This window comes from Suricata suricatta, chromosome 5 (genome assembly GCF_006229205.1).
Source record: "Suricata suricatta isolate VVHF042 chromosome 5, meerkat_22Aug2017_6uvM2_HiC, whole genome shotgun sequence".
NCBI classification, from domain to species: Eukaryota; Metazoa; Chordata; class Mammalia; order Carnivora; family Herpestidae; genus Suricata; species Suricata suricatta.
In genome coordinates this window covers 98,950,534-98,963,764 of record NC_043704.1, presented here as the reverse complement: position 1 = coordinate 98,963,764, position 13,231 = coordinate 98,950,534, and the positions used below count along the sequence as shown (strand labels likewise).

The following is a 13,231-nucleotide window of genomic DNA, read 5'->3' as shown; positions in this document are numbered from 1 at the left end:
TCTTCTATTATTTTAATAGTGTTTTAAAAACTACTCATTGTTTTTATTTAAATTCCAGTTTGGCTTAGTAATCTATATATAATTAATTTTATGATGTGAGCTCAGTCATTCTCAATTAGTCACTTTTGTTAAAAGAATCCTTCCCAGAATTGTTAATCACATGAAAGTAACCTGATATTTGTAGTATCATTCTTTTTGCTCAGGAGGAACAGATGAGGCAAGAACAAAACAGTGAATGATCCCATGAAGCCTTGTTCCTGTTTAAGTGAGCTAGCTGCTCAGGACAGCTGCTGGGAAGAGCAGGTGCTCATTAACAATGTGTACTATTTGAGTGTTTTCTGTGCTACTAAATGTTCAGTCCTTCAAGAACTGTATGAGGCAGCGTGCCTCACTCAGTCTCAGGATGTCTCTGCCTCAGTCAGTTGAGTGTCCAACTCTTGATTTCAGCTCAGGTCAAGATCTCCTGGTTCACAGGACCAAGCCACATGAGTGGCTTTGCACTGAGTGTGGAGCCTGCTTGGGATTCTCTCTCCCTCTCTCTGCTCCACCCTGCTCATGCTTTCTCTCTCTCTTTCTCAAAACAAATAAGCTTTAAGAAAAATAAATAAATTCCAGTTACTTAGCATACAGCATACTATTCGTTTCAGGTGTACAACATAGTTATTCTACACTTCCATATAATACCTGGTGCTCACCACAAGTGCCCTCCTTAATCCCCATCAGCTATTTAACCCATCCCCCACCCACCTCCCCTCTGGTAACCATCAGTTTGCTCTCTATAGTTAAGAGTCTGTTTCTTGGTTTACCTCTCTCTCTCTTTTTCCCCCCCTTTTCTCATTAGTTTTGTTCCTTAAATTCAACATGAGTGAACTTCAATTTTCTTAATTTGAATAAGCAAAAAATTAAAACACATTAAATATCCCTCAGTAGTCATAAACTCTGGTAGGTAAAAATGCAATAAATTTGTTTTGTTCTTATTTTTATTATATGTGTGAGTATACATGTAGAATTGCATGTAATAATACATGTATGTACATACAATATAGAATTACATGTGTTAATATAGATATTGCTATAGTTATAGAAGATTAATTGTTTTGTGGCCTGAGTTGTGCCCCCCTCAATTCCTAAGTAGGAAGCTCTAATCCCTAACCCCCAGTTGATAGTATTTGGAGATAGGGCCTTTAAAGAGGTAACTAAGGTTAAATGAGTTCATAAGGCTGGGATGCTAATCTAATAGGATTTGTGCTCTTATAAAAAGAGGAAGAGATGGCAGAAAATGGTCACATACATACTCTCTCTCTCCTGCTGTGCATGCCCAAAGGAAAGAGCAAATGAAGACACAAGAACGCAGCTGTCTACAAGACAAGATGAGATTTCTCTCTAGAAACAAATCGTGGTATCATTTTGACTTGTAGTTTCCAGAACAGTGGAAAGATACATGCCTATTGTTTAAGCCACTCAGCCTGGCATTTTATTATAGAAGCCCAGGATGACTAATACACTCCGGGTAGAATTACAGCTGCTGTTAAATTAAGTTCACCTTCTTTTCTTAAATGACAGATACATGTTGCTGAAATTTGTTAAATTCATAAGTATAATTTGTTTCACATTGAAAACACTCTTTAGCAACCTTACAGGCTGACATTAAAAACTAATAGTATGTATCAAAACCTTAAACAATTAGCTTTTAAATATTGTTTCCCGAGAGCCCTGGTGTTATATCTAAGTGATGAATCACTAAATTCTACTCCTGTAGCCAATACTACACTATATGTTAACTAAAATCTAACTAAAAAAAATAATAATAATTAAATAATAAATTACAAGTAAATACACTGCAAACAAAATAAATGCAATAAAAATAATTTATTTAATTTTTATGCTTTAAGATCGTAAGCAGCCCATATTGTGCCTGACTGAATTCTATCTTAAACTTCAATTGTTTCCTAAGCAGAATACACTGTCAATTAAACAGAATATCTGGCCAATTATCTCAGTGCGTCACAGTAAGTACTATTTATCCAGCTGTATTATCAGCAGGTAAACTATAAAGACTAACTGTTCCTAATATTGCCATAAGAAAAATCTCATCAATTTGTAACTTTTCATAGCAAATAATCAGAAAATTATGTGTAGCTATAGTAGGCTAAGGCTAATAGAGAAAAATTATAGTTCATTTACTTATTCTGTTTGTGATGAAAAAAGAGAGGTGAGATTCAGATATGTCTGTTATAGATTTAATGTATATTATAATCTATACAGTAGATGTATAATGTAAAATAGAGATACATAATATACTATAGATATGCATATCACATAAAAGTATACTATATATACTGCTTAATACCTAATAATTAATATGTATTTACATTATAGAGATATTATATTATAGATTACATAGATATTGCAAAATGTGAACACACACATTCACACACATACACACGTCTTTACTGACTTTTATTCACAATTTACAAAGACAAAAGAAGAGTCAACTCAGGGTTACATGAATCCATTAAGTTACCCTTAATTTTCTCCATTAGGGCTTCTTCTCCCAAACTACCAAATAATAAAAAAAAATAATAATAATTTTCCAAAATATCAGTATTACTTTATTTTCCACAGATGATTCTTTTTTTAAATGTTTTAATGTTTATTTATTTTTGAGAGTGAGTGAGAGAGAGAGAAAGGGAGAGAAAGAGAGAGGGAGAAAAGGCAAGTGGAGAAGCAGAGAGAGGTAGACACAGAATCTGAAGCAGGATCCAGGCTTCAAGCTGTCAGCACAGATCCCAAAGCGGGGCTCATACTCATGAACTGTGAGATCATGACCTGAGCGAAGTCAGATGCTTAACTGACTGAGCCACCCAGGTGTCCCTTTCCACAGACAATTCTTAACGCTATCATTATGAATACCTTTATGGAGCCTTCATATTCTTGCTCAAATATTCTATAGTTTCAAAGGTTATAGTTTTTTAAGAAGTAGATTTGCCAGGATAGAATTTCATAAAGGTTTTTTAAACTAACATTAGGTTGTTACGCATGAAAGAATATTAACCTGTGAATTTAAATTGAATAGAAGTAGAGAAAAGCAAGCTCAGTAATTTCTATTATCTCTCATTGCTTTAAACAGAGCTATAATAAAAAGATAAATGCAGTCTAATTGATGGCTAGATCTTTCAAAATATGGAATTGATCCAATATTGAGCAATTATCTTATAATTACTATAATATATATATTTATTAAAAATATTAAAGTCTTTTTTTGCAGACCTGTGTTGGTAATTGTTCTGGAATGCAATTTATTCTCTCATTGATAGGATCATTGAGCTCGCTTGGACATTTTCCTGAACTGGGATACACGGTGGTTGTATGAGTGGTAGGCGGAGTTGAAGTAGAATTACTAATTGCTAGGAAATAAAGAGGTCAATAAAATAAAACATGGTGTTAAATTAGTATTTTCAGATTATTGAAATAAATACCTTACATTGTAAGAATAAATTTATATATAATAAAAATAAAAGTAAATTTTACATTAATAAAGAACTGACATTTTCAAGTCCTAGTTATCAAAGGAAAATATCCAAATGGCATTTAAAAATTGTGCAGAGCCCTATTGACTGGTTATGCAGAAGATCTTGAGGTAGATTCAAAAGTAAATAAGATGTCTATTCCACCATATTTACGAAGAATTGTGTTTTATAGATGAAGAAAGAAGGTGGAGAAATAGGGATGAGAAAGGGATATAGAGAAAGAGAAAGGAACTACAGCAAAAAGAAAGATAGGAGGGGAAAATACTTAGAAGTGAGTAGAAGAGAAAGCAGAGAGTAGCAAAGAAAAATGAATCCCCATCCCATATAAGTACTTTCCAGTAATCAGATACGGATAAGATAAAATTGATCACTTCACAATGTAGTGAGTTTTCAGTATTCTAGAAGACAGTAAAACAAATGACTAACAGCAGTAGAAAATTAACTCTGGTTAGATCAGAAGGTACTTTGTAGCATTATCCTTTCCAATTCTGATTCGGTCTAGAGAGATTGATGAGAAAAGGGAAAGCAGGTGAGCTGGATAGGGGTAGTATGAATATACTCTAAATTAAGACAGAAATATTCAGGAAAAAAAAGATAAACATTTCAAGCTTTGTTTCACCTTGCCTCTGCCTGTTTTTGTTACAAATCCTCTCTCCTTAAAAACAAAACAAAACAAAAAACTGAGCCTAAAATAAAGATGACAGTCCCATAGATTTTCCACCCCCCACCATCACTTTTCCCAGTATCTGAAGGCCAGAGCAAAAACCCAGGTCTTCCCATTAATGAGAAGAACCTCACTAAAAACAGTAGATTATTCCTCCTTCCATTATTAACACCTTGATCCTTTTGCCAGTTCAGTATTTCTCAAGCAACACAATATTGGAAGGTTATTAATGTCAAAGCAGATAGATTCCTTAATTACAACAGGTCTTAACTGAAATAACTGTAATAGATAGAAAAGCTATAGTAATTATGTAATTTATTAGAGATCTTTCCTCACATGTTTCATCTCGTGTAGATAACTTTTAAAAATCCATGACTAATATGAAGTAAAATGTCTTTAACATCACTATAGTGTGTACGTAATTTTTAATATTACTTACCTTCAACAGCAGGTGTCTTAGTTGCTAAAACAGCAATTAGGGCAATAGCTATTATAGTAACTATAGCAAAAAGGACAATCAGAGAGATTTCTAATCCAGAAAATCTCTTCCTTGCCATCTAAAGAAAGAAAAAAATGTGTGTTTAAATGTAAAATATATAGCTAAAGTACACCACCATCATTATCATAAAAGTACATACATTCTTCTTTTTTTAGCTACAACACAAGCAGAGCTACAGACGGCTCTGTTTATAACCTAAAAAAATAAACACTCGCAAAAATGTAAACAATATTTGCAATTTTTAATAAACCAAGTGAATTTGTGATACACTTTACTGTAGTAACTAAGATGAAACATAAAGGGAGTAAAAAAAGGGAAGAAAAATCTATAAGCAGATGTGCCTTGCTCTCTCATTTTAGAGCCCTTCTCAAGTGAAAAAAAAAACTGACACTTGCCCTGTGTTCCCCAATTCTCACAATTTGAGGAAGGAGATGATATTATCCAAATTTCACTCATTACGAACTTCAAGCATAGAGAAAATAAATCATTGTCTCAAAATCAAAATCTCCAGTTCTTCCTACTCCAATATATCTCAAATTCCAACACTATTTCTTATAACAATATTGTGGAAAAGAATATAAATATATGTAGAAATATAAGTACATGCATGAGCATAAATATAAAATATTATAAAGCATACACATATGCAGTATATATTTGGGAGATGTCATTTAAAAAAAGGTTTGAACTACATGATCTCCATGTTCCTCCCATAAAATGCAAATAAAATATACTGAACTCTCATATCAAACACATGTACTTATTTTCTGATAACATAATACATTTGAGTTAGCATACAGAGGTTACTTAAGTGTAGATTGGGAAGAGCTTTTTTCCCAGTAATTATCTTAAATTTTATTTGCTTAATTTAGTTTTGACTATACAGCTCTCATCTCTTTTCACCTTCAAGTTTCCCTGGATTTTCTGTATTCTATGATTTTTATATAAATCTTAATTCAATGCCTATATCCAGGTGGGAATTTAGAATTTCCATGGCAAATGCCTTAATAAATTGCAAATTTTTTTTAGATTTTATTGACATTTTAGATACTTCATGTACAGTATAATATTAGTTTCATATGTGCAATATAGTGATTATAAATAGCTGTTTTTAAAATAATTTTTTGGCCTCTCACCCAAGCCTCTTCTGTAATTATCTAGATCAGTTCATATACAGTTGCTTCAACCTAAAATCTTCTTTTATTCATTCATTCAAAAGGCCTGTTGGTTCTACTCCCAAAATATTTTCAGAATTGTACCTTCATCTTATCTCCAAAACTGCAACATCTTTTTTGGATAACATATCTTCTTAATACATGTTGTTTAGTCTTTCTTCAATCCTTCCATATCTGCTTTTCTAGGCCACTTCCAATTTATGCCCAGTCAAACACTATGTTCTTTGTGAGTCTTTCCTACTCTTAGAGGCAGAGTTGATCTATCCTCATACCACACAGCATATCTACTGCCCTTTTTTACACAAATGTCAGTTTCCTTAATTGGATTGTTTTATTCTTACTAGCAATAATCATGAAAGTAGTTCAGATCCTGATATCAAGTAAACACAATTCATTTTTTAAAGTATACCTTATGAATGAATGAATGTTTAGAGATGAACCTTTGATTTTAACATATGATTTCCTATTAAATATACATAAGCTGTTTATTGAATCTGTAATCTTCAAAGAGCCCAAATGTAAACTAGACCTAATCAAATCCACAGAGGATATAGGAGGCTGTTGAGAAAATAAAACCCAACTTCTCAATGCTATGTGAGAAAAGACACAGTTGCAAATAATGTTTAACTTCAAGTAAGTCTGTTTCACTCAAAGTATTATCTTACTTTTGTATCATAAGCCAATAAAGATGTGCTTTTCTTTTGTTAAGAAAAGTCTAAAACAAAAATGCATATTGTAATGAATCAAACTCAATTTTATCTAGAAGAATCAGAACAAAATTTATGTATTAAAATTAAATTACTCATGTGAGTACTCATAAGCAATCAGTACAAAAATTTTTCGTATACTGTAGGTGGTAATTACATTGATCACATTTACATCACAGTAATTTTAAGCAAAACACTTTTGGGGAAATTAAATATTGGTATCCTTTCTGTGTATATTTATTTTAAAAATGAGTAATACTTTACTTGATGGTGGTTTAACGGCTGGAGTAAAAAGATTTGCTAGAAAATATTAAATGTTTTATAACTGTAGCATTCTACTCTGCCTATACCTATTTTTCCTAAATAAAATACATTCATACTTAGAGTATTTCTACATATTTCAAGATATTTTTTATTCTTACTTTTTTTCTTTATGAGTGGTTAAACAAAATCTACTTTGATTCACTTATAATGAAGAGCTGAGCAAAGAAAATATTCTCATATCTTAAAAAAAATTTTAAGTGTTTTCTCTTGTTTTAATACAAGGGCTATATATTTAAAATGGCAAATGAAAATATGCTGTCTCTCTTTTTTAAACAAGTTCAAATAGACAGAGATATTGCTGACATGAATTTAAAAAATACATAATTACTTAAAAACATGAAAGTAATGAAGAAATACGATCTGTAAACTTACCTTATTTCATAGCCTGTTCTGTCTGCTATGTCGTACCAGAGCTGGGTAAGGCTGCCAAAGTAATGACCAAGGAAACTGCTCAGCTATATATTGAGCTACTCATAAAGTTTTATTGCACCTTCATCAGCCTGTCAGTATTTAATAAACTTTTGTTCAACAGGCATTGGAAAAAGCCTTAACCCTGAAAATAGTTGCATAAATATTTCTGTCTAGGAATCTAAGTTAATTGTGCCCTCAGATAGTCTTTGATTTATGAAGCTATGAACTACACCAAGAATATAAAAGTGTTTATTTATATTGTTTTCTTTCCTGTCATAATTATATTTCTTTCACTATTTAGATATTGTTTGAGTAACTGTCTTATATGATTGTGTAAAATTTAAACTATTACTAAAACATAGAAACATATTGATAAGCTAGATCTGAAAACCATTTGCAAGAACTGACGATTAGAAGATAATATTTAATGGAAGATAAATAAGATAGATATAATATAGAAGATAATATAAAAAGCAATCATTACATAAAAGTTATTTCCTGTGTCTTGTTATTAACCTTAAGGTTGCAAGATTGAGCAAATACATAAGACTAACATGTAAAAGTAAAGATATATAAATAAATAATTTAGAAATAAAATTAACATTTTACCTATATTTTATTTATAGCACGAATTTAAATATCAAAAATTATATTGTAAACACCATTTCATACAGTAAAATTATAGCCACAGTTACATTACTTGTTTAAGCTAGCATAGTGTTGAAGAGCAAAGGATGTGATATAAGAAACTTGGGTGCAAATGCCAGCTGTACTACATATTCCTGTGAAACTGTGGGCAAATCTGTTAATGTTTTTAAGAACAAATTTTTAAATTTTCCTCTTTACAAAGAGGAAATAAAAATATCTACCCATGGAGTCACTGTGAGATTTAATGCCCTAACATAGTCTATTAACATTATTACAGCTCTTGTCTCATAGATTATAGTTTGAAGTGCTTAGTGTCTGAGTTTTGCATATGATCATGGCACTACCGTTTCAAAGGAATATACACTAAAATAATGTGGTCACACAAAGTACAGCAACTAGTTTTTTGAGACAATCTGAAAAGGAGATTAAAGAGAAACAGTAAAAGTGTGAATGGGCTACTGTCAATATTCAGGAGAAATATAGAATTTCCAATATATAAAGAGCAGTGATATGGAAATAAGGTTAAAATTATTCTAGATAGTCTCAGTGGGCAGAACTAAGTCAAAAGTAATAGAAACTATGAGTAATTTACACTCTATTCATATAGCACACAATTATGTGTGTGGAAATTCATTCAAAGTACTCAATTAGAATCAAGATGTGAGTGTAGCAATATCACAGAATATAAGGTCAAGGTACAAAAGTCAATCATGTTCCTACATAACAGCAATTGGAAACTGTAACTTAATATATTATGTATAAACATGATTAAATTAATTTTAGATTTTTTTTGATATTTTATCTAAAATAATATAAAAATATACCTGGCATACTACTCAGCAACAGAGGTTATGAATACTGATTCATGAAACAATATGGATGAATCTGAAAATTCAGATTAGTCATTTTCCCTGTAATTTAAATTCTGGTTGGTTCAAAATTACTAATTAGCAACTTGTCTACCCTTTTTTTCTCTTCTAAGAGTAAAATCAATCTTTTCTCACATCTTTGAACTGAAACTATAAATCTATCATTTTAATTAATCATTTTGTAGATTTTTTTATGTGTAGACATATTTTAAGTAATACGTTTTGTCCTCTCAATTTAAAAAGTTTTATGTGGTTTGAAATTTTCATGCCTTATATTTCATATCCATATCCATATCTATTTCATATCTGCACAGAGAAGGAAACAATCACTAAAACTAAAAGGCAACCAACAGAATGAGAGATGATATTCACCAATGACATATTAGATAAATGGTGAGTATCCAAAATCTATAAAGAACTTCTCAAACTCAACACCCAAAAAACAAATAATCCAGTGAGGAAATGGGCAAAAGACATGAATAGATACTTCTCCAAAGAAAACATCCAGATTGTAAACAAACACATTTAAAAAAATGCTCAGCATCACTCATCATCAGAGAAATACAAATCAAAACCACAATGAGATACCAGCTCACACCTATCAAAATGGCTAAAATTAACTACTCAGGCAGCAACAGATGTTGGAGAGGATACAGAGAAAGAGGAACCCTTTTGCCTTGCTGGTTGGAATGCAAACTGGTGCATTCTGGAAAATGTCTGGAAAACAGTATGGAGGTTTCAAAAAATTAAAAATAGAACTGCCCTATGACCCAGCAATTGCTCTACTAGGTATTTACCCAAGGGATACAGGTGTGCTGTTTCAAAGGGGCTCATGCACTGCAATGGTTACAGCGGTGCCTTTGACAATAGCCAAATATGGGAAAGGCCCAAATGTCCATTGACGGATGAATTGATAAAAAAGATGTGTTGGGGAACCTGGGTGGCTTACTTGGTTAAGAGTCCGACTTTGGCTCAGGTCATTATCTCACAGTTCATGGGTTCAAGCCCTGCATCAGGCTCAGTGCTCGCAGCTCAGAGCCTGGAGCCTGCTTCCAATTCTGTGTGTTCCTCTCTCTCTATCCCTCCCCTGTTCGTGATCTCTCTCTGTCTCTCAAAAATAAATGTTAAAAGTTTTTTTAATTAAAAAACGTGTTATATATACACAGTGGAGAATTACTCAACAATCAAAAAGAATGAAATCTTGCATAATTGCAGATGGGATTAGAGGGTATTATACTAAGTGAAATTAGTCAGTCAAAGACAAATATCATATGATTTCATTCATATGTGGAATTTAATATTCAAAACAGATGAACATAAGGAAATGGAATCAAAAATAATATAGAAATGGGTAGGAGGACAAAACATAAAAGACTCTAAAATATGGAGGGATGCCTGGGTGGCTGAGTCAGTTGGGCATCCAACTTCGGCTCAGGTCATGATCTCACAGTCTGTGGGTTCAAGCCCCGCATTGGGCTCTGTGCTGACAGCTCAGAGCCTGGAGCCTGCTTTGGATTCTGTGTCTCCCAATCTCTCTGCCCCTCCCCCACTCACTCTCTGTCTCTGTTTCTCAAAATAAAATAAAGACATAAAAAAATTTAAAATATGGAGAACAAGTAACGTATTGTGAAGGGCTTGTGGGAGGCTAAATGGGTGAGGAGCATTAATGAATCTATTCCTAAAATCATTGTTATACCACATGCTAACTAACTTGGATGTAAATTAAACAATAAATAAATTTTTAAAAATTAAAAAAAAATAGAAAGTAGATCAAGGGTTGAGAGTGATAAACAAAAATCTATTGAAATAATTCTCTTTGGTAACACAGTGCCACAACATTAGAACAATGAAATTCCCCTCATTATATCATATGAGAGAGCTGAGGTTTCTAGTGCATCTGAAAAGTGTGATGAAGTTGTCGTGTGAATGACACTTTGAATGTCTTCACTGAAAGTTTCAAAATAAGGTAAAATCATGTATACTTAAAGCTATTTAAGAGAGCCACCATGTTTTACTTACCTTTGTTTGATTAAAAAAAAGACAATAACTGTAACTTGATTTAACTTTTCTTTTATCATTTAGAAGAAGACCCAGGTTCCACATCTACGATGTAACCAATTAAAGTTCCACTTATTTAATATAAACATGTTCTAAAATAATAAATATACAAATGGTGACCTTCTGTGTGTCTTTTGTCTTCTTTTCTTTCAAAGAACTAAAGAAGTAATTTTGTTCATATTTTATTTTATTACAAATTCATTTTTCTCATTTAAATGGCTAAGATTATAGACTCCAGGCAACTATAGCAGATTATGTCACACAATTTACAAAAAAGCAAAAAAGAATTTCATAAAAAATTCAAAACAAAAACCAATCATGATTTAAAGAAGTAGTCCACATCAAAACCTTTGACAATATAAGTTTAAAAGTGAAGTGCTTGGAAAAAAAAATAGAATAGTTTTTCATTGAACATCACAGTACTATATATTTCAAGGATTAGTCTTCATTTTTCAGATAGTTTTTGTTTGATTGATTTTTGTTTTCTTGTTTTAAACTTTATCCTCTTAATTTCTGTTATCTGGTGTTCTAAATTTAAAAAAAAAATAAGACACTGATGGACTCTTCTTTTTTTCTATGTAATTTTTAATTTTAGCCATAATGGAATGACATTAAGGAGTTTTTTGTATTTGGAGTTTTAGCTACTTGGATGTTTTATCTATTAAAACAGTTTTGTGTATTTATTTTTTAATGTTTATCTATTTTTGAGAGAGAGAGAGAGAGAACAAGCAGGGAAGGGCCAAAGAGATAAGGAGACAGAGGATATGAAGCAGGTTCTGTGCTGACAGCACACAGCTTGATGTAGGGCTTGAACTCATGAATCGCAACCTAAACCAAAGTCAGATAATCAACTAACTGAGCTACCCCAGGCATCACTTAAATTATTTTAATTATAATGCTTAAGGAAATGAACATTAAGTAGTACATGACTTACCATTTGGTATTTTTGTTTTTACTTTTATTATATTTGTATCCTCCATAGTGTAGAACATTAGGCCTATCACAGTTATAAATAAATAAGGATAAAGTCAATTAATAAACTCCACTAAATATAATACAAAGCCTCAAAGAAAATAATGCATTATATCTGCTGTTAGAAAGGTTAACCTGACAGAATTTTATGAAATTTATTTCTCTCATGTCTTATTAAACTTGTACAGGCTGCTACCTATCCAAGAAATGTAAGTTAATAGTTTTAGAAGTAAACTATACACCATATTTACAAGAATTTTATTCCATACAGCACAGTACTGATACTTAAATTCTACTACTTCTTAGAGCATAAGACTTATGTTCTCACTATTATGAAGACTTCTTTTTTAACTTTTCCATACCTCTTTTCCTAGCTATTAGCAATTTCTGTTACCTCTAAAACTCCTTATAGTATGTTATGTTCTTGTATGTCATGTCTTTTCAATTCGTTTTATAAATATTTGTTTGTATTTGCCAACTATCTTACTAAGAATCCTTCAATATTCCAAACCACTTATAATATGGCCTCATATTGTGGTCTATCAAATAGTAAATACTCAGTAAATATCACTGAATTCATTAACACATCACCCTACTTATTTGTTTACATACAACTCTCTCAGTGATAACAAAAAGAACCTGAGAACTTACATAAATGTATTAAACACCACAAAATATGATATTTATAATTAGTGAATGACAAGAAGAAGACAATAAATACAATAGGAAGAAAACAGGATTGATAACACAAAAATGATGACACAATTCCTTGAATATTTGAGATCAATAACCATAAAATTTGTTCTATGCTCTCTGGAAGCCTATGCCAAATGAGAGAACCGTTCATATAATTCCTAGGTTCATTAGCTAAAATAAAGCCATCTGTTCAGGAAGTTTACACCAATTTCTTGTGCTTAGAGTGTAAATATTTTATTTCAGGTGCATTTTTGTAGAAAACTCAGGTAATCAAAACTACATCATATTGTTCAGAGTTTCTAAGGCAATGACCTTCATTGGTTTGTTTTTCCTACGGGCTCCCAAATAATCCTAATGAAAAAAATGCCAAAAGTATGTTTAGTATAATTAATATTAATCCATAAATAATTTAAAAACAACATGGTATTTCAGGACTAAATTTTTGCTTATCTGGCTTAATCCAGATATAAATGTTAGAATGCCTAATGTTCCTGTATTCAATTTTTTTCAACTATACCTTCTGATATATACTGACACTCCAAATCACCTTGTATATTACAATCCACACCCCATAAAGCCATGTTTGTCAACTATTACATTTGAATATTGTCTTGAATTTTACCCATACTTTAAAATAAAAACAGTAGAAATTTGGAAATAAGAGAGCAGGTTCTGTTA

The 13,231-nt window shown here is 31.6% G+C and overlaps 1 protein-coding gene across 1 annotated transcript in view; it reads right to left on the bottom strand.

Annotated features, from left to right (window-relative positions):
• SI (sucrase-isomaltase) overlaps window positions 1–4,751 on the bottom strand; it is an 82,012-nt gene extending 77,261 nt beyond the window's left edge. Inside the window, 2 exon segments of the mRNA XM_029938748.1 lie at window positions 3,271–3,407; window positions 4,634–4,751. Coding sequence (XP_029794608.1) covers window positions 3,271–3,407; window positions 4,634–4,751 — 255 coding nt within the window.
• Window positions 4,752–13,231: the final 8,480 nt, after the last annotated feature.